General features: G+C 42.0%; 1 protein-coding gene and 1 long non-coding RNA gene across 4 annotated transcripts in view; one reads left to right on the forward strand and one right to left on the reverse strand.

The window, feature by feature from the left end:
- Positions 1-12,460, reverse strand: part of ASAP2 (ArfGAP with SH3 domain, ankyrin repeat and PH domain 2) — a 93,755-nt gene extending 81,295 nt beyond the window's left edge. The window contains exon 1 of one of the 3 annotated variants that reach the window (XM_075049165.1): positions 12,177-12,460. In XM_075049165.1, coding sequence (XP_074905266.1) covers positions 12,177-12,302 — 126 coding nt within the window. In that variant the 5' untranslated portion in view covers positions 12,303-12,460. The remainder of the gene's footprint in view (positions 1-12,176) is intronic. The other 2 variants (XM_075049162.1, XM_075049163.1) reach the window with 2 other exon arrangements.
- LOC142040859 (uncharacterized) overlaps positions 12,045-22,204 on the forward strand; it is a 58,170-nt gene continuing 48,010 nt past the window's right edge. The window contains exon 1 of the long non-coding RNA XR_012653312.1: positions 12,045-12,237. This is a non-coding gene — a long non-coding RNA (uncharacterized LOC142040859). The remainder of the gene's footprint in view (positions 12,238-22,204) is intronic.

The raw sequence follows: 22,204 nt of genomic DNA on the forward strand, positions 1-22,204 counted from the left end.
AGCTAATGCAAATATAAGATTAACCCACTTAAGGCCATCAAACATTTGATAAAATCAGTATCTTCCTCTTGTGGTTAAATGGAAAAAAGAAATCGCACTAATTTCATTTTGTTGATGCTTTGTCATGCTGTAGCTATTGGTAAAGAGCTTGAGTTCTTGTATAAATGCATAAACATAATATTCTATTAATTTCCATTTGGGAATTTTTAAATGAATGAATGCATCCAAACTGTCATATATTGTCATTCATTTTAGGTGTCCGACTAGAGAAATCTCAAGACACTATTAGAGTCTTGAAAACAATGATCTTAAATTCTGCTGGAATTTCAACAGCTTAAAGTATAACTGAAATTAACAGTTCAGGCACTCTGTCATGAAGGTCAGCTTCCTAGAAGTGTAAGTGAATCTTAAGTCACACAATTATTAGTGTACAAAACAGTAGATATAAAATACGCATTTACATCATATTTGATGTAAAACTAAAAGCCTTCCCTCCAGGGTGACCTTTGCCAAAGTAATTAGGGAGTTCATGCACATAGAAGATACCTACAAAATGGAGTAAACAGTACTTCCCTATACCACTGAGGATTAGGAAGGTAAATTTGTACACAGCTGCTGCCTAAGACAAAACACTGAACAACTTCTGTATTTAAAATTGAAGCAGTTTAGAACAGAGAAGCAGGTCCAGGCCTATGAGCACTTTTGTTGTGTTCTTAAAAGAAATAGGAAAGAGCTACTGAATCAACTGACTGAAACTGAAGAGACAAATGCCTGAATCTATATGTAACCAAGCACCACACGTCCTTGCACGACCACCACATCCATATGGCTTGGGGGACAGGGAAGGCAGTGGCAAACCCTACTACTCCATCCCTAGCACAGAAAGACTGACTGAAGATACTTACGTGAAAAGCTTGTCATCCACAACCAGAGCAGTTAAGCAACAGAAGAGAATGAACTAAGCAAAAGAATGAATGAAATCAAACAAAAAGCAGCTTACAAAAGATTTACTACTTCATTGCTTCTTCAATGCTACTCTCTTCAGCGCCGCTAGCATCTAGTCTACATGGAGCTCAAAGTGTAGGAGGACTCTGCTGGTTATTTTTCCTGTTGTTGTGTAACATACACCTACAGGTCTGGAGAACAAACAAATGATTAAAAACATGTGCCTTGCAAGACTCTATACTGCATGTTTTGCATGTGACAACAGAGCAGGGGCTCTGTTTCTGCATGTGCTAAGGAAATTTCCAATCCTATTGCTATAGCCAAACAGTAATCCTGTTTGATTGAAGTGGCTTAAAATGATTAGTAAATGCATTTATTTCTAAGTTGACTTCCCTAGAATACAGTCTAAGTTTCCACGAAATTGCATATCCTAGGAAAGAAATCTTTCACTAACAAAGAACAGAAACCATAAAACATGAGAAAATAATCTGTATGAATGTTCACATCACTCCACTCCTTTTTTCCCTTCCTATATGCCTTCTAAATGTAGAACAAAGCTTTCAGGAACATAAAAGTAATTTGTTCGGCTCTAATCACTTCAGCTCTTTTGATGTATCTACACACATACTTAGCATAATGCCTAGACAGAATTATAGATTTCAGACTAGAACTACATTGATAATCTGATCTTTAATCAGGGATAGCTGAGGGGTCCACAAACAGCAGATGGTTCTATATAGCATACTGCTCCAAGACAATGAGGAGCAGAGTTTCAGCCTTCCCTCTCAATTCTCTATTTCTTCTTGGTTTAACAAGTCAGATGGTAGAATTTATACTGCAGGTTCTTTCATGTTAACTTTTACAGCCACCTCTTAAAGAACATACTCCAAAGAAACACACTTCATTGCACAATGTCACTTCCATAGTAAATATTTCTGTGAAACAGAGTTCCCACATACAAAGAAGCAAATTCTTCAAATTCTGTCCAACACCTACTCACTTGAAAACAAAGCCTACTACTCTAGATGAGAACTACTGAATCACACTACCCAAGCTTATTTCCTGCAAAGCAGCATTGCTCACAAGAAAAAAAGCTATTCAGTTACAGTGCTGTATCTCAGCTCTTCCATCAATAAATTCTCCCCCATAAGGTAAATTATTCTCTCTTTCCAAATAAAATTGAGATATATATAACAGCTAATAAAGTCTGCATAATACTTAGTACTATGTCCCATTTTCTGGATATATAACATGCAGAACTCTTCTTCCACTCTCCTAAAGTATAGGGTAGGATGTAGCTATGACACTACCATTATCCACTTTCCTCCATCACTATCCCTTCCCTATATGCCTGCCTGCCTCCTTACTGTACTGATCCTTTTCACATTAGCCCTCCCTGCACATTATCCGCCTGGCGTTTTCATCCTACTTCCTGCATAAACACTGCCGCACTCCCCCTTCCTTTGCAGTTCCTGTCAATTCTGATTCCTCTGAACTTCCTTAGACTTTTGATGCATTTCCTTATCCCCTCCTTAATGCTTCTGCCTACTTGCCAATTCCTGACCCTCCACTCCTCATATGCTATCATAGTACTTCTGCCTCTGCATGACTCTCTCAACTCCCAGTTTGTCTTTAATGCAGATTCCATTTTCTTGCTCTTCACTTTTGACTGATCCTCATATTACCTCTTAAGACACGTCAGCCGTCTATTACTTTCCAAGTCTTACTTTTTCCTGTGTTCCCATTTTTTGTTGTTTCCTAGCCAAATTTACTCCTCCATTTAATCCCTACACCGATGTAAACTTCATGAAAGAAGTCTGGATTTAGTCCAAATAAAAGAACAACTGCATACAGTAAGCATTTTGCATACAGAAGAGCTGGAGCTTTGTGCTAACAAACATGAGACTGCATGGGGAAAAGGCCAGGAAAAAAAAGAGAAACAATCCTACCATCAGCTTGCAATAAAATCAATAGTTACGAGCACCAAACTTCTGTTTGTCCCATAACTTGATATACATTTTCTAGCTGGGTTTGGGGAGGGGGCAGAATCTGTCTCCATTAAAATGGACCAAAGCAGAGATTTTTAACTTTACATGAAACCCAGGTGTAATCACCCTCTACAGCTTTACAAGTATGATTGTCAGTAATTCTGTTTTTCCATAAGAAATTGCCAGCACTGATGCAAGTGTAAACACATAAACTCTCCTGATGTGAAGTTCTTGCACATCTGACTATGCTACAACTTAAAAAATGAAAGCAAATGGGAAAGTACCATCTTCTTGCACAGCAGTGACAGTTGCTGTAAATACGTGTTTACAGTATTTTTCAAGCATTTCTGGAAGCAGGAATGGGAACTGGTTACTTTGCTAGCCTGCCACTCATCCAGGGATACTTGCAATCTTTGAGAAGAACATATCTCCTCCTTGATTTAACAGTCATGGTCTGCATTTCTGCATCCATTGCAATCATTTTTACTAGCTGTAAATACTTCTCCTTTTCTCTCCATCCCCGCTTTTTTAACCCTCTGTGCTTTAATCACATATCATCTTATTCCTTAGAGGATTTGTTAGCAGTATTTGCTAGTCATCATCCTAGTTCTTTCCGAACCCTGGAAAATAAGTTAACCAGCCCCAACAAACTGAGTGCTTTCAGCTCACGATTTTGTTTGTTGCTTTGGTTACTTGCATCTCTATTCTTACTATCCATTCTACCTTCTCCCATACTTTGAGCTCAAAAACTGCAGCAGAGCACTCATTTAGATTTGGCAGTACCTACATTATCTTTAACACTACTACATTCTAACTGTGTATTATCCTTTCTTTTTTTTCCTCACAATGCTACATGCTTGAAGAGTGTTTTTGTTTTCTTTACTGCTTGCTGTCGTTCCTAAAGAAACTTGACTTTTGCAAATTTGTCTTTTATCTTTACACATACTCTTTAATGAAAAACTTTCTTCTGACTACCTGGCTTTTTCTTCCCATTTTTGACAGGCTCTGCTCATTTGTGACATTCTTCTTGGGGTGTTTCAAGTCTGTAGTTTTTCCCATAATTTTCCCCTTTCTTGGGATACTTCATGAACATTCTTCATGCTTTATTACATAAACTCTTCAGTTCTGCTGACCTCACCAGCTCTCAGTTTAATGACTTTTTCTCTAAATACAATTTTTTCTCATTTTGCTTTGTTTTTGCTTTTCTTTGTTTTGCTTTTAGTACACAATGAATTGAGCCCCAACTATTCAACAAACACTTCACTTGTTTCCAGTCTGATCAACAACATCCACTTGATTCCTGCCTTTAAATCAGTGATTCTGACATTAGCTTCTCCTGCTTCTGTCTGTTTCCTTCTGTAAAAGTCAGCATCTTGGCTTGTCATCATAGATGCCTGACCATAATGTGTCTGAAATACAGCTCTTATTTATTCCTCTTGCACTATTCCTCCATGCTTGCAGTGTTAGCAGACAGCCCACTTTACCAGACCATAACCAATGGGTTCTCTTAAACTGAAACCTGTTTATCATCAACCATGTACACCCCTTCTGCATAGTATCTCTAAAATATAGCCTTTCACTCTAAGCTAAGGTTTCTACACATGATCTCATAATTTAATTTTGATTATTTCAACATTCTGGCTTTGACAAATAGTCTTCCTCAGTCACATCCACTCATGATACTAAACCTTTCAGTTTGTCTTCTATGCAATGAATCCCTCTCCATACTTGTAACAGCACTCTCCTTTGCATTAAATGTAAGACAGTGGTCTTTGATTCTAATTCTTATCAGTAGGCAACACCAATCATCTCCTGTTCACTCATGACCCCCCCTCCCTCTGATCAGACTAACTCCAGCCACAAACACCCATTTGTTTTTTTAGAGTCACCCCTTCATGTTTTCCTACCAATGCTTAGTTGGTACTTATCTTACCAATAATTACATTTTATAACATCCACAAACTCTTCTGAGCTCTACACATCATTAAACATAGACTGGGAAGGGGAGCAACGGTGGAAGATATCCCTGCAGCTGGAGAAGCTGCAGAAAGATTTCACTCAGAGAACATCTCTTCTTCCCTCTCTAGCAACTTCATGAAGAATATAACATTTATTTAGAGCCAGTGAGGATGGAGGGCAAGCGAAGACTCTTGCTGCTAGCCCATCCTTGAGAGACAGTCCAGCTTAGCATGAAGCCCATCTAAGCCCCGGCCATGGCTCTAGTACCATGGACAGGGCTGGGCCAAGGCTGCTGCAGAGGGGGCAAGGCTAGGGAGTTCCATGAGGTAGGGCAAAACACCAATAGCCTCTGTAGCAAAGGAGTTTCAAGAAATTGAGAGATTAGGAGACTGAAAACATCGAGAAAGTATTGAGAAGCTTGATACCCAAGACGATAGAGGGAAGAGCTAACCTAAATTGGGCTAAGCCCAACTTTTCTGGAGCTTCAGGTGCAAAGGTTGTTTCTGGGGAAACAGGACAGACAGATAGTGTGGGTTAAGAGTGAGGCTCAGAAGCTGGGGAACAGGATTTTAGACAGGGAATGGTTGTACATAATACATATACTTATATACACACACGTGGAAGGTGGAAATTATAAAAAAATAGAAGATTTAAGAGTTGAACTAAAATGTTTGAGAACCACTACTCTAATGCATATGAATAAAAAGAAACAATTTCACAGTGGTTCAGGTACAAACACAGTACACTAGTCAGGTGCACCAAGTTTTCTTGGATTCCTCCACATGTATTCATCAGCAATGTCCATTTGACATGTGGACTGTAAGTGCTTTGGAGCAGGGATTAGCTTTTGTCCTGTGACTTTGCCTTTCAGAATGAAGGCCTCACCTTTACCCAGCATTGCTGTATATTATGGTACACAGAGAACAACGTGAAGATGAAAAGAGGAAGTGAAGGTGGGTTAAACCTGAGCAGTATTAGCCACTTTCCACATCTACTCTCTTTTAGCATCAGCATGAAGTAGACTAAATCCAGATAACATGGTTCTGAGAAATGCAGCAGCACTAGGAAAAAATCAAAAGACAAAAGCCACAGTTAGTAAAATACTTCAGAAATTTACATATTTCCCATTGATCCTTCTACAGGGAATGGGCATTTGGTAATAGGAAGCAAATGCATCATCAGATGCACCAAGGTAAGGTGCACAGCAATCTACTTATATGATCTGAAATTGTTTTAAGCGACTGCACAGTGTCTGTACTTTAAAGGTTTTACGATTTAAATTCTGTATTGTAAAATATGCACAAAGCTCCAGCTGAAGACCTACAGTTTACCTCCTGTATTTCTGCAACTTCCATCCTCTATATTACTCTCAAAAAGAAAAAAATTCCCACACTCCTTTTGAAATCACCATGCTACTTGTGTCATAATGAATTTCTCAGAAACCTCTTTGGATGCTGACGACAGAGAATCACGATTCCAGGAAGGAAGCAGAAGTGGAACACTGTAGGGGTCGGCGTTCGGAAGATCTCGCGATGTCACGGAAAGTTAGAGGGTTAGTCGCAGCCTTGTGATGTACCTGTAACCCCACCTCCCCTTGTTAGTATAAAAGGAATTAACTGCGCAATAAAAGGCGGAAGTTGGCGCTCACACTGCGTGTGTTATATGTCTCTTTCCCTGGTCCGGGCTGACCAGTGATTTAAGCGTGGCACCTTGATATGTAGCGAATGCTACAGAACACAAGAAAAGTTTTAAACAACACGTATTTATGGAACTGTATTTAGTGATGAGGTAAGAAAAGTGTGCAAATATGCTCTACCAAAGAGCAGGTTATAGTGGGCACAAAGATATATTTTATTAAAAGGAAATATACAAACAATAGTAGTCAATTTCCCAAAACGCACTACAATATATGACATTTCCTACTGCTTCTCAAAGTATACAAAAACACCTTCATCACATAGCTTTCAAAAGCAAGTCACAATCATGCAGTATGGGAAGACAGAACTCCAGTCCTAAAGACCTAACAAGCAAAAAATACATGATGGGGAAAGTATAAATTTTAAAAACACACATGTGTATACATGTATCCAGTCTCACACCCACCCATCCTACCAAGCTGTTATCACCTCTCACCTGTTAGCTCTGCAGAACCAAAATGGAGCAGAGAGAATTACAGAATTTTAATGTACAAGAGAGAATGAAATTCAATAAGAATCGATCCCTTACACCTCTCCAAGCCAGCTGAAAACTGTGGGATTGCCTTAGGTGGCAAGAAGTCGTTACCATTTCTGATACAAAAACTTGCATTCTAAGTGACGGTGAGGAAGAAAAGGATTCGATACTGAAATGACATGCTGCATTCCTAGGAGTGGAAATTACAAAAAAAAACCCAAACAAAACACAACCAAAAAACAACACACACACCCCCCTTTTAAATTATAAAAGAACAGAATCATTGAGCTGCAATAATCATGGAATAGGACCTATAGAACAAAGGCAAGTAGAGAACTGAAATTACAAGTTATGGTTTTAATGTTAATTTCACGGATTTTACAGAAATTCTTGGAGAGCGGCTTTTAAATGGACCCCAGACAATTAAGATCTATTTCTATCCAGAGAACTAAGACCATCTTTGGTACCACTATACTATTTCTTTTGGTTGTATGTTTTAAATCTTTCCACCACGTTCATCCTGTCTACTTCTTACAACACATTTATACCAGTAGCAAGTGCTACTATGCCGCAGAGGGTGTTCCAGTAACCTATTAAACTTCTCCCAATGTTTCCATTCTCCTCTCTCTATAGGGAAATCTGTGCATGCAGTGAAGTTTTAAGCAGGTGCGGTAAACTTCGCATCTCAAGTTCTGACTTGGAAATGTCTTCAGCACATGAACTGTCTGCTACTCCATTTACATAGCAGCCTGCACAACAGCCCCCCACCCTTCCTTCTTGGTCCACAAGCACTGGACCATGATAAACAGGTAGAATAAACGGGTAGGATTTTTATGGGCTTCAGTTCCAGCCTTTATTGTAAAACTTAACCCATGCTTCAAAAAAAGTGGGACACTTGGATTCTAGTCATTAAATCACTCTATAAAATAATTTCTAAAAATCTTTAATGATCACAGCTATTAGGACCACTTTGCAGGCTCTGTTACAGTTTAGGGACTATTTTAACTTATAGCACATAGAGAAGTGTATGTTCTAAGTAATAGCAGTACTAAAATCAGATTTTTAAGCGTTCATAGCTTAAGAATGGTCACCACACATTTTTAGATCCTGGGACCTTTAATAGAAACAGTCAACTAAAAAGACTGCATTTGTCAGACTTGATTGCTGATTTCAAGCAACCCCTCCCCCACACATGTGACTATGCCCTGCATTCTATCAATTAAAACTTAAAATCTTAGTCACTATCATACATGCAAAGATTAAACAGTAACCTGTAATGGCCTGTGATGTATACTGCTCACTTGTAATTTTGTTTTAGCAGAAGCTAAAGATTCCCACCATTTTGCTAAGCAACATCCTAATCTGTGAACAATGCAGAAATTATATGATTCCTTTTCCTTTGAAATCACGTTGTGTTCCACGAGCATGCCTTTCCTAATCCCTTTTCCACGACTGAGAGCAAAGGATCAGATCCTCTTTCTCCAAGTGTTTGAATAGGCATCAGTTCCCAAACTGCAATGCAGGCGCTTCTGGTGATCTCAAGGCCATGATCCTGGGTCTGTAATCGGTCTATACAATCACATAAAACAGTAAAACTCTAAGTATTTTCAACTGATACTAAAAATCAATCATATTCTGCAACTGACAGAGGTCAGTTAATCAGAGTTCAGAAAATACTCATTTAAGGCAATACCATTGCCCACAGAGACATATTGGTAAATTATACACTTATAATTGTCCAATATCTTATTGATTTCCTCACTTAAGCCTTTTCCACTCCACCACTGAAAGCAAGGCCTCACTAACTAAACTTTTAAGACACAATTAGATACCTGCTAATTAACTAAGACAGAATTACAAAACCGGTAGCCAGCAGCGTTAATATAAGTGCAAAAGACTTCCCACTGGGATCTGAAAACAGCTATCTGTGTTTGCACAGAGCTGAGCTCAGGCTAGTAAGTCACACCAGCCCCCACCTCCTGTGCTTTTGCACTGCCTCCCCCTCTGCCTCTGCTCCCAAGGGAGTGCAAGGCTTGGGAGACTCAAGCTGGCTTCATGCAGGCAGTTGCACAGTCCATTCCAGAACCAGATTTGCTGGGAAAACCAGTTAAGAGACATCCTCAAAGTATGAGCATTAACCAGTTAATTTGTTGTTTTAATACATGTATACAATATCCTGGAAAATGAAAACTTAACTGTCTTCCGTTAATAAACTAGCTCTTACAGTCACTTGTTAAAATCAATGCATACACAAAGCCAGCAGTCAGCACGGATTCAACTTACCTATTAACAGTCTTGAATAACATTTCCTAAATCATACATAGCCAGACTTCCTAGTTTTCAGAACTGTACTGACTACAGCAACAGAGCAGCGTGCACTAGAAACTGATGCTTCACAGTACTTGTGACACTGGAAATACACAATTCTTTTTATTATCTGTACATTTTTAGACAAATTCTTTACTAAATCTTAGCTCATAACAAGCTGATGAACTAATTCTTGCCTAGGCTTTTAGAAAAAAGGTGCTGAGCACTGACTTCTCTATTACACAATTTATAGACAGCTTTTTATCAAAGCATCACATTTAACCTGAAAAACCAGGCACGTCATGCTAAAGGACCTGAGTATTTCCAAACTAAGGAAGTCTAAGGCTGAAAAAAGATTTCACAGTTTTGAAACCATGAAAATTTGTTTGTTGCTCTCAATAAATCACAAAGAAAAAACTTCAGTAGTCATTTCAACACATGCTTTAGGACAGCAGCACAAACAGGCAGCAACTGCTGATATTTTGCCAGAAGTGCTAGATAGATCAATACTATTAAAAGCAGCTATAGCCAGTGCAATCTCTCATCTCCTGCCTTGCAAACTTTAATTAGATCTGTAAGACACTAGGCACATTCTTTATCACCATTATCATAAAAGATAATTTTTGTACCTAAGCTAGCAGACAGTGTCTAATATCTGAAATATGCAGGGATACAAAGATGTAACATACTGATTGAGTTTCTTTAAAAATCAAACAGCAGCTTATCAGAGATGACACGAAAACAAATGCCAAGCAGATTAGGAATCCACCATATTCAAATTTTTAAATTAATATAATTCTCTTAATGTGAAAAAAAAAAAAGGTTTTCAAGACGCAACTTACTGAGTTAAATCTTTAAAAGACCTTAAGATACGTATGTTAAAAATTTCATGGTATCATATATAAATTTTGTATCATCAGACATGAAAAACAAAAACTTTTTTGCCTGTTTTTTCTGAGAAATGATATCACATTTTTGCAACCATACAGCTTTGCAAATTGAGGGTTAGAGAAAGACCAATTTTTGTGAGACCTGTAATAAAAATCTCTAAATATAGCAAAACTGCTTTTGACCCAAACGCTTACACTAACTTTGATTTTGTGTTAATCAATTATTAAGCAGCTCTACCTTACAACTAAAATCATTCACTATTATAAATATTCTTTAAGAAAAAGTTGTCTTTGATACAGAATTGTTGATCTTAAGTCTATCAGGCTAATAAGTTATAATTAAATCCAGGCATTTAAGTGCAAGCTTGCAGGGAAGAAAATTACCTCAGGAACAAAACAGTAATTCCTTCTGTGCAGATTTTGAATTCAGCTCCTTGCTTTAGTGGTTTTGGGAACTGGCAAAACAGGAAAATCTTGAAGAGGGTGTTTAAACACCTAACCTGGGTTTTGTTCACTTAAGACACGATAATAATCCATTGCTAGTGGCAGTTCTTTTGTAAGAAGGGACATCAACTACTGACAAGATTCTCTTTGCTGAAGAGGCTCTTTTTAAAATATATGCTTACTGCAAAACAAATCAACTAAACGTACACTGTAAGAACTGATGTAACAGGTAGATGGAGCAAATTAATCTGCATCACAAGTAAGATTTCCCCCCCTCCCACAAGTTACTTCAGAAAAGCTGCTAGGGGAATCAAGCTACACAGACGCTTCTCATTTCATTGTGCGTGTATGACTGGGATGTGGAACGTGCTCTCACTGTGTTCAGACCTGTCCCAGGTTTCCCTCTGATTTGAAACAAGAGGGAAAAGAGTCTCTCTCTCACTCCCCCCCTCCAGTGCTGGCAGCCACCCTCCGCGGTACGGAGGGCTCTTACCGTCAGGTTCAACGGCACGTTTCAAGTATCTTTAAAGAAAGAAAAACAAACGGGTCTCTTTGCCAGACAAAAGCGGCTCACACGAAGTATCCGCAGCCCAGGCTGTCCAAGAGGAGGCAAAAAAGGAGGGGGCTCAGGCTCCCGCGCACCAAGGGGAGGCTGAACCGGCGCCGCTTTGGGGTCGGCGTGTTCTCGCCTCCCCGGGAAGGGCAGGCATCGCCTCATGAGCCTGGAGGAGCGGTTCCTGAGGGAAGGCTACCTTAAAGCATATGCCCGAGGAGGGGGGGGGTTAAATTTCTACATGCGGGGACTGGAAAGAAGATTAAATCCCACCTGTGCCAGGAGGCAGGCAGACGAACACACACGGGGGAAAGGACACTCCAACCCCCCGGACCGCCGGGGCTGCCAGGCCCCAAGCCCCACACGGCAGCTGGCGACGCGGGAAGGAGGCGCGGCGGGGCCGAGGCGGCTCAAGTGTCGCTGTGAAGCAAGAGGCAGAGTGGGGAGGCTGGAGAGTTCAAGACTCCCTCCAGGTAAGAAGGCAGACAGGCGGAAGCGACCGGCTCGGGGCTCCTCGGACGCCAGGAGGAGAGAGAAACGAGCGCTCGGGCTCCTCTGCTCCCAGGCTGAGAGACGCGACCGTGGGGGGCGGCCGGAGCCCCTGCCCCGCCGTGCGCTGAGGGGGGAGCTCAGAGCGGGGAGGCGGGCGGAGCGCGAGCCCCGCGGGCCAGGGGGCAGCAGCGCCTCAGCCCTTCCCCCCCTCTCCTTTTCCTTCCCCTCTCCACCCGGGCGAGCCCCATTTCCTCTCAGCGGCAGCCGAGGGCGCTCCTCGGGGCCGGGCGGGGAGAGGGAGCGGCAGGAGACAGCGCCGGTAGCGCCTTGTTCTCTGCTGCTGCTGCCGCCGCGGCGGGCAGCCAGGCCGGAGGGGGCTGCGCAGCCCGCTCCCCACCCCGCCGCGCCTCCCCTCCCGGGGCTCACCTCCTCGATGGCCGCCACCGTGTTCCTGCACTGGGCCATCCGGGTGGTGAAGTTGGAGGCGGTAGGTGACTTGTAATCCTCATTGGTCTCGGACACAAATTCCGACACGGAGATCTGGTCCGGCATGGCGGGGCGGGGATGAGTGAGGGGAGGGGAGAGGGGAGGGGGGGGGAAAGCAGGCGGCTCCGGGGGGAGGGGAGGGCCCGGGGGGGCTCCCCCCTCACATCGCTCGGCAACGGGTGGCGGCAGCGCCCTCCTCGCAGCCCCGCCGTCTAGAGCGGTGTTGTTCCTCCGCTGCTACACAAGGAAATTCCCCGCACCCACACTTCTCCTCCTCCTCCTCCCCGCGCGGTCACGCAGCACCGGGGGCCGGGCACACGCCCATCGGCGGGCCGGGGGGAGGCGGCGGCGGCGGGAGCTGCCTCCACACCCCACCCTCCCTCTCGCTTTCTCCCTCTCACACACACAAGGGCGGAGGCAGGCCGAGGCGTGGCCGCATGACGCCCCCCCACCCCCTTCAGTCTCCACACACCCGGAGGAGACCTGCAGCCAGGCACTCGCCCCCCGGCGCCCGCCTTGAGAAGATGGCGGCTCCCGCCCTCCTTCTCGACCCCCGCCGGGGAGATAGGAGTGGGCTGAGGTGGGGGGGAACAGCGCGGCTCTAACGGCAGGCACCGGCTGGGTAATCCCAGGGATAGGCAGGACAAATCCAGCCGTGTAATTAAGGCCGTGTTTAACAACAACAAAAACCAAGGGCAGGGGAAGGTGAGGCGCAAATGCCTACCTGATGCAAGGAGGGGCGGGGTGGAAGCCCACAGGACAGGTCTCCGCACTGTTCCCTCTGTGGCTGCCCGGAGGTGGCAGGAACAGTCGCTTCCCTCACAGTTCATAATCTATATTTCGACAGTTTAATCTGTTTGACGAGTTCACTGCCTAGTTTCGAGGGAGCTAAAGTTGAGAAATGCTGTAGTTCCTGAGAGGTCTGTGTGAAAATACTTTTGGGCTAAGTAACGTTTATATCTAGATTATTAGAAAGCTTTTTCTGTACTCGGAAGAGGAAGCATTGTTATCAGAGGAGGAGACGCTTTGTTCTTTAATATAAAGCCACAAGGATTAATTGAGGCAGAACGGGCAAAACTCAGCCCCAGCAGTGGCATTCATGACTGACACAGCAGAAGGGAGATTGGCAAGGTGTCACTGAGTGGGCATGGTGCTTGTTTGCGTTGGGAATCCGGGGATGGGATCCACGCTGGTGGTTTCTCTTGGCCTCAAAGCCTTTAGGACTTCCAGCCTGTTAGTGCAGAAAGCTTTGGAAGTCTCTATTTTGGCCCAGAAACTCTCCTGTGGCTCTTTCACTCCCCTCTGGTGATACAGTTATTAGCTTTCTATAAGTGATTCTTTATTACTGTGATTTAAAACTCTCCAGGGAATTCAGATGAGTAAGCAGGTTCTCTTTTGCTGCAGTTTGTAAAATGTCCAAATAAATAACTGCAGGCCTACCGAGATGTTACTGCCCTTTGTAATCCTTGCTAGTGTTATGAGAAGTTCTCCTTTAACATAAATGATTAAGCTTGTCGACCATATTTATTTTACTGGTTTTAGCAAAGCAGATGAATGAACAGTGACCATATGCATGTTCTTTCCTTTTTTAACTCTTACTAGTTTCTCCATTCTAATTGTTCCTAATTTTCTCTCATAAAAATTGCCACCATTATTTTGCTTTTAACTTCTGTCTCCATATAACTTTGTATTATTAACCCCTCTCCTTGTTAAGACTTCTGCATGTTTCAGTTAATGGGGCATGTACAGGTATAAATTGTTCTGATGCTAATGCATTAAACTTCCTGTCTGTATTTGTATGTCACATAATAAATGAGTATATTTGTGACTAGGTTGAGTATAAATATTCATTCTTGCTAAAAGTATGTGTGATCTTGCATCTCCATTTTTGTATCAGCTGATGGTGATACCTTTAGAGCAATACTTATCACACTATTATCCAAACTTAGTAAACACTAGCATTCTTAAACTGTCTATCCTACCTTCCAATGTGGTATAATTATTTAGAAATTTTGAAGGGGATAAAAAACTTGGGGTCTGAAGGCAAATAATACTAGATTTTAACTTTTTACAACAGCTCTTCTATCAGGTATAGTCTGAATCTGCAGCATATCAATGCAGTCTCTAGTGGTTGCATTTTCATTTTGATTTTGGAATATATACAACTAAGACAGTATCATCATGCAATGAATCTTTAAATTCTATAGACCATATTTACACAGCAGGTTAGGTGAGATGATTGCAGTGATATCTTCTGATCTTTAACTTAATAGGTCAAAAAATTTGCCATCCTAATGAAACTGTGAGGCCTTTTTGCTTGACAAACTGAGCATTTGACTCAGCTCTCCTTTTTCTGAACCTAAAGATTTGTGCTTGGGTGAACCTTCTAGAAGATGTCCAGTCTTGATATCAAAACTCAACAGCTTGGAGAATCCGCTGCTTCTGTTAGTGTTTTATGATAGTGACTGATCATAATTACTGTGTCTTCCAGCTATTGCTTGTTATTACAATTTTTTTCAGTAGGTTAAGGAGCTATTCACTACTCAGACTTTTCTGCCTGTGAGCGTTCTTGTACACTGTAGTGAAATAATTTCTCAGTTTTGTTTCTTGATAAACCAAGCTGATCAACTCCTCTCTTTTAAAGAGGGCTGAGCTAATTTGAATTGCTTTGCATTGGCCACAAACCAAGATTGAGTACACAGATGGTGACTGTGGGTCAACTGACATGTGGCAACTCGTTACTCTGCAGTAACACTTACTAGTGTGTGCGAGTCCTGCATCTCACTGAAAGGATGTTTTCTCAGCCCTTCCATCATTTTTATAGTGCTAACACCTCAGTAAATTATTATCCTGGTTCTCTACTCCCTCACTGTTACATTCAAGAGTATCATTAGGCTTTCTGGTCCCCGTATCATATTGGCTCATCTACATGTCCACTCTGGCCTCTAGGTGTTTATGAGCGACACTTAATTTCAGCATCCAGCCCCATTCTCTGAATCTGTGAATAAGTGTTGCAGTGGAATGGCTCAATAATGAGACAGCTGTGAACGAGGCTTGCTTATGCAGGGTCTGGTACTACAGTTTTGTCTCTAGGTTTTTCCTGCTTGCTTGCTCACCATTGTTCCTTCTACTCTGGCTTTGGACACTTCTTTCTTTTCTTTCTTTCTTTACTAGACAAAATGTCACTGTCTTCTTTGACACAGTCATGCAGTTAGAGCTCTTCTACTAAAGAGAAATAAACAACAAAAACACTTTCCAACGATCCAAGCTCTGCATATTCCTGAAAAGCTTCTAGTCTTGTGGATATGCTTAGACTACAACTCCGTAAAGTGGTGTGAAATATCAGGGTTTAGGTCTCTTTCCCTTGCAGAAGATAAGAAAATCAGAATACTTGCTTTGTACAAACATTTCCTCCTACCCTGACTTCAAACGAGCATTAATGGTTTTATCAGTCAGTGTTGTTAAAACGACAGACCTTCAAAATCATAAAGTAGATTTAAAAATAACTAATTTTCTTCTCCCTTTGGTTTTTGAGCCTTTAGAAATCTTATCTATATGTCAAAATATTTATTTGCATCACTGCCAGTAAGAACCCAAACCAAGGACCAGGTGCTATACAAACACAGAACAATAAGGCAGCCTCTGGAGATCTAAGCATCTAAAATTAGCTAATGGAAAGGCAATTGAGTGAATATAAGGAAATACTGGAACATTATTGGTCTGTATGACAGTCTGTGATCTTTGCACACTATTGCATGAATGTTTCTCGAGACTTTTTAAGTAGGGTTTTCAAGAAGGATTACGAGATAGACTGGGATGTTTAAGGGGGAGTTACTATAAGAATGAGGGTCAGGGTGAGAAAAAGTGCACAAGACCTTGTGTCTTTGAAATTTAACAGTTCGGAGTTGTATGTTAACATGGATCAAACAGAGGCAAAAGTTAATGTCTGTTTAATGAAAGGACATGCTAAAAGAGTTGTGAGAATAGCAGGGAGGGAACATGATGAGCTGTTAGCATATGCGATGATCCTTCAAGCAGCTGCCTGGGATAGGACTCAAAATGTGTAAGGGATTTTTTTTTTTTTCCACAGCAGTCATGTCATTGCCCTTCACTGACTAGCTCAATAACAGATTGTTTCACAGTATTTGCTCTGTCTATTTTTCTTTGATCTCGGTGTTTTTTCACAGAATTTCTTTCTTTGATAGCTTCAGATATTTTTTCTTGGCCTTCTTTGTATGTACTCAGTATTTACAAGGATTCTGAGGTGTATTGTTAATTCTGTTAAAGGTGGTTTGAGGGAACACAAGAAGGTAGTTCATAGGAAATCTCATTATCCTCATTGCTTATCTTTGAACTTAAAAAATAAGCATGCAAATAAATGTTGTCTGTCAGCTGCTAATTACTGGGTGACAATTTTCAGGCAGGTAGATATTAAACTCAGAAATTTGTGTAGTACACATGAGTCACAGCAGAGAAGTAAAACACTGTGATAAGCCTTATTACTGGATCCTGTCATTTTATACCAAGTCTTAACATTTTTTTCTTGAGGTATCAATCCCTGGTGTTCAGTTAAACACTTTCAAAACAGATTCCACTTTTGAAAATTAGTTCCAACAGTTTTGGAGAAAGGCTTCTTGTGATTTCTAAAGGTACAAATCCCCAAAAGAGCAGATATTTGGTTATTTTTAAGTTTCTGCTATGATTTTAGAGGTGTTTTCATGATACCGATTACAGCATGTAGCAGCTTTAGAATAGCAAATGTGTCTGCTCTTTAACAAATGAACTCATGGCATTATTCTGTTGAAAATTCCTACTTGAAAATATACTTGCTCTTATAGGTATGTTTCTAGAGATTTATTTCTACAAATAAGTGCAAATTCTGCAAATTTAAAAAGATATTTCAGGAAAGTATATTTTTCTCAGGTCTTTTTGCATTTGGAAGTGCCTACTTGGGAACCTCTATTTCAAGCACATCGATGGTATGCTTTTTGTACTCTTACTATGTAATTGTGTTCCCTTGCATTGCTCTTAGACTTCTGTGGAGAATTTACAAAGATGTGTTTTTCCTAGTATTCATAGTAACAACAACACCTGCAACTGAAGTGGTAGCGTGTAGACAAAGGCAAGAAAGAAAACACAGAGAAGAGTGTTGGTATTTTGTGCTGTTGCCCTCAAAACTCCCAAAAGATATTATTTTAACCAGGGGAGTAGCAGGGGAGTATGCTACTTAAAGGGTGAAACTGGACAGGACTGAGTCTGTACACCTTTCAGCGTAATGAGAGTTTGGCAAAACTGCACCATAGTTTTAAATTTGAATTTGGTAATAATATCTTATGGTCACAGCATTTGTAAGGTATGTCCTAGGTGAATGTGTGTACTCCCGTGTGTTATAGAAGAATGTTTCAGGTTTTTGGAATCCAGTGTTCTTTTCAGTGGATCAGACTGGATAAGTCTGCACTGGTCTCTCAGGATGCCCTCAAGTGCTGCCCCTCTCATGGTGCCTCAGGCTGGATTGTGTTGTGTGGATCAAGCCGCAGGCCCCTGGGCCATCTCTAGAGCCCACATCAGATGGGAAGCCCTCAGGGATACTGACTGCTGAAGAGTTACCTTGCTACAGTCCCAGAAAGATTCTTCTGATATTCATGCTGTACAGATTGTTTTTCCCCCGGGTGGCTTGCTTCCTCACCCTTTGTCATTATCCCTTACCACCACAACCTTTCAGTCTCTGCACTGGTCTTGTAAACCAGCCTGCTCACAGAAGGGGAGGAGAGTAACATCAGAGAGGGAAACTCAGTCTTTCTAGTCTTTCTAGGCAATTGTAAACACCACTGCCATCGCAAATATTCACAAGAACAAGCACATCATGAAGGGTCACTTCTGAAGCCTCATGTCACCTGGAACCATGTCATTCCTGTTGGCAGTTCAGCTGTGCCCAAAGAAGATAACACTGGAGGTAGACTGCCTTTCCATAGACATGCCTTTTTGATCTTACTCTGATCCTACAGCTCCAGATCACCAGTGAAAATAGTCAAGATCAGCAGTCTGTGAGCCACTTTTGCACTCACCAGACCGTATTCAGCACACTGCAGTCTGTTGCATCAGCTCCCTGATGTATAACTTGGGATAATGTAATTTCTTTTCTGAGAAATTACAGAATTACAATTTGGTCCCAGAATCAGAAAAGTTTCAGGTGACAGGACTTACATGGAAGACAACTGAATCATGTTTAGAAGTGAAGAGGCATTAGTTCCCACGGGCACAAAGTGAAGAGACAAGAGGAATGTTCTTGGATTCAAGAACTTTTGGAAAGAGGAAAAAAAACCCCAACCTTTATTGTTGTCAAACACAAAGCACCTTCATTTCTCTCATAAATTTGCTGTCAAGGACAGACTTCTGAAAGTCAGTTCAGAAAACAACACTGCTCCATTGCCCCACTGGAATTTGGAAACTAGAAAGTGGTCTCTCTTCAAAAAGACAAATTAGAATCCTATGAAACCCTAAGAAATTAAATGCAGTTTCATCTGACTAGGGCCTGAGTGGGACAGAGAAAGAAAGACTGTCAAAAAAGGGAAGTAAGACTGAAGTTCACCTGGCTTTAACATGGAAAATAGGCATAGAAATTCAAAGTTTCCCCATTGTAATGAAGCGTGGCTCAAAACAAAGTGGAATTTAACAAAAGAACATAACTCTATTTTCTTGCCCAGAGTCAGGCTTCCAATCAAGAGTGAAGCATATGTGATCATGTACTTCATGAATGTCTGTTAAATAAAATATGATGACCTTTGAAGTGGAGAATACATTTAGAAACAAAAATAAGTGTTCTAGCCTGAAGTCTCCTATCCTTGTATGGTAAAGTCCTCACCTCACCTATTCAAACTTAATGCCAGATCACCTGCCTTGAATGGGAATATCTGGCAGTGATGAACTAGCTGCCTTGGATGCCTTTCAGGGGCCATCCTTTGCTGCATTGGTTGCTTGTCTGCAGCTGATGATCTGGAATTCATGGAAAGTGGTAGCAAATGCTAGATTACTCTGCAGGACAACTGCTTCGTGATGGGGGCATGGCAGGCCCTAGGCAGTGCAGAAAGGAACTCCCTTCAGAGGTCATGGTTCTGCTCTTGAATTCTACCTGAGCAAGGTCCTGCTCTGCAGGTGCTTCTGACACTTGTACTTGGCTAGTTTGGCATTCCAGACCTAGAAAAGGCCTGCATCCTCCTGGGGGAAATGCTTATAGCAGCTTTGAGTAGTAGGGAAAGAGCCTACAGAATCTGTACAACCCATGCCTCAGGAGGCTCTCAGGCAGGGAGGATTCTGTGGAGAAGGTCATTCCCTCAAGTTATACCAAGAAGACATAGTTGTATAGCACAGCACCATGACTATATGAATAGAATAGAATATTTCAGTTGGAAGGGACCCACAATGATCATCTAGTCCAACTGCCTGACCAATTCAGAGCTGACCAAAAGTTAAAGCATGTTGTTAAGGCCATTGTCCAAATGCCTGTTAAACAGACAGGCTTGGGGCATCGACCACTTCTCTAGGAAGCCTGTTCCAGTGTTTGACCACCCTCTCAGTAAAGAAACGTTTCCTAATGTCAAGTCTGAACCTCCCCTGGCACAGCTTTGAACCATTCCCACATATCCTATCACTGGATCCCAGGGAGAAGAGCTCAGCACCTCCCTCTCTACTTGCCCTCCTCAGGAACCTGTAGAGAGCAATGAGGTCACCCCTCAGCCTCCTCTTCTCCAAACTAGACAAACCCAAAGTCCTTAGCTGCTCCTCACAGGACATTCCTTCCAGCCCTGTCGTGGTTTAACCCCAGCCAGCAACTAAGCACCACGCAGCCGCTCACTCACTCCCCCCCACCCAGTGGGATGGGGGAGAAAATCAGGAAAAGAAGTAAAACTCCTGGGTTGAGATAAGAACAGTTTAATAGAACAGAAAAGAAGAAACTAATAATGATAATGATAACACTAATAAAATGACAGCAGTAGTAATAAAAGAATTGAAATGTACAAATGATGCGCAGGGCAATTGCTCACCACCCGCCGACCGACACCCAGCCAGTCCCCGAGCAGCGAAAATCCCTGCCCCCCCCTTCCCAGTTCCTAAACTAGATGGGACATCACATGGTATGGAATACACCATTGGTCAGTTTGGGTCAGGTGCTCTGGCTGGGCATGAGAAGCTGAAAAATCCTTGACTATAGTCTAAACACTACTGAGCAACAACTGAAAACATCAGTGTTATCAGCATTCTTCACATACTGAACTCAAAACATAGCACTGTACCAGCTACTAGGAAGACAGTTAATTCTATCCCAGCTGAAACCAGGACAAGCCCTTTCACCAGCTTTGTTGCCCTCCTCTGGATGCATTCGAGTATGTTCACATCCTTAAATTGTGGGGCCCGGAACTGCATACAGTATTCAAGGTGAGGCTGCACCAACACTGAATACAGTGGGATAATCGCCTCTTTTGACCAGCTGGTTATGCTGTGTTTGATGCCCCCCAGGATGCAGTCTGCCCTCTTGGCTGCCAGGGCACACTGCAGACTCATATTTAGCCTGCTGTCAAGAGCAGACTCAATGGATATGAATAATGACAGAGAAAAAATTTTATAGTAAAAAACTCTACATTCTTCTTGGAGATCGCTAAGATATGCCCAGAATATTATGGAGGAACTCTCACATAGTTTTCACAAATTTGTAAAAAATATTAGGACAGCTGTAGGTGAAAACTTCTGTGGGGTACGAGTCCAGTGCAAGAAGAATCCTGTGTCAGAGCAGAGCTCTTCCTTTTATAGTCAGTAAGGAAATAGCTGTCTTATCTAGGCAAGTTATCTTAGGAAAGCTACATAACGCGGATGTCTGCTGGTTATGCTCAGTCGAATTGACTGCTGACCTTTATCAATGGAAAGCCCCAATTCTCACTGCTGAATCTAATTGCCACAAACCTTTTTTGGCTATCTTTTGAGGTTACTCATACTTTTAATAAATTTCCATCCTTTTTTTTTTTTTTCTTAATGTTATTTTCTAGTACTTGGCATACTGAAATGTGGAATAAGTTAGTATGAGGTGTCTTAATGGCCTACAAACGTCAGCCCAAGAATTAATTGCTGGAGAAAGGGGAACTGAGAGTGAAGGCTGGGAGTGGACAAAAATTAGGATTAAGTTGTCCTTATGGATTAGTGCTGTCTGCACTGTTGCAGATATGGCCTACTGTCTGTGCTTCTAAGGTGTCCCTGCAAGGAGATGCTTTACCAGGCACCACAGTGTCAGAATGGCGATGACACCTGGTTTATTATACCATGATACCATGAGATTGTGGAGCGTGAGACATCAACCTGAGGCAAATCTGCCTCCTCTGCCTTGGCCAATTTCCCAAGGGTCACACAGCAGCCCAAGCCTCAGGCTCCCACATGGAGTTCCAGCCTGACTGCTCAGCTCCTTCTTGGAAATGGACTTGTGAGATCTGAAGGACCTCACAGAACTTGTACCAAAGTTTGAGGGTTAATAGCCAGTAGCATTGAATGGTGTGATAGCAAGGAAGTGGTCTTTTGGAAGGGGAAGAGGAAGTAATAAGGATAGAGAGTGAAGATGAAGGAGTAGTGTATCCTGTCTTGTCCATTGTACAGGATGAGTCATGGTAGTGCAGGACCACGTGATGAACTGTATTTGCAACATCTGCTTAAAACTTAGAGCTGAGCTGTCCATAGAGTTTGGCAGCTCTTGGAAGAACAAAGAAAAACTTCATCTCATCTCTACAGTATATTGCCAGTCCATCTCTGTGCTGGAGGGTGGTGGACTGGAGAAGACTCAGAACGCGAATAGGCTCTAGGCCATGCAGTGCATTCCCCTTGCAGTACAGAGAATGTTAAATCTCGAATTAATGTCATATTTTTACTTGTGTGCTCTTGTGTTCTTGCGCACTGGCCACAGGCAGAAGTAGTGATTGTTCAAGAGTATG

The sequence above is a fragment of the Buteo buteo genome, chromosome 17 (genome assembly GCF_964188355.1).
Source record: "Buteo buteo chromosome 17, bButBut1.hap1.1, whole genome shotgun sequence".
NCBI classification, from domain to species: Eukaryota; Metazoa; Chordata; class Aves; order Accipitriformes; family Accipitridae; genus Buteo; species Buteo buteo.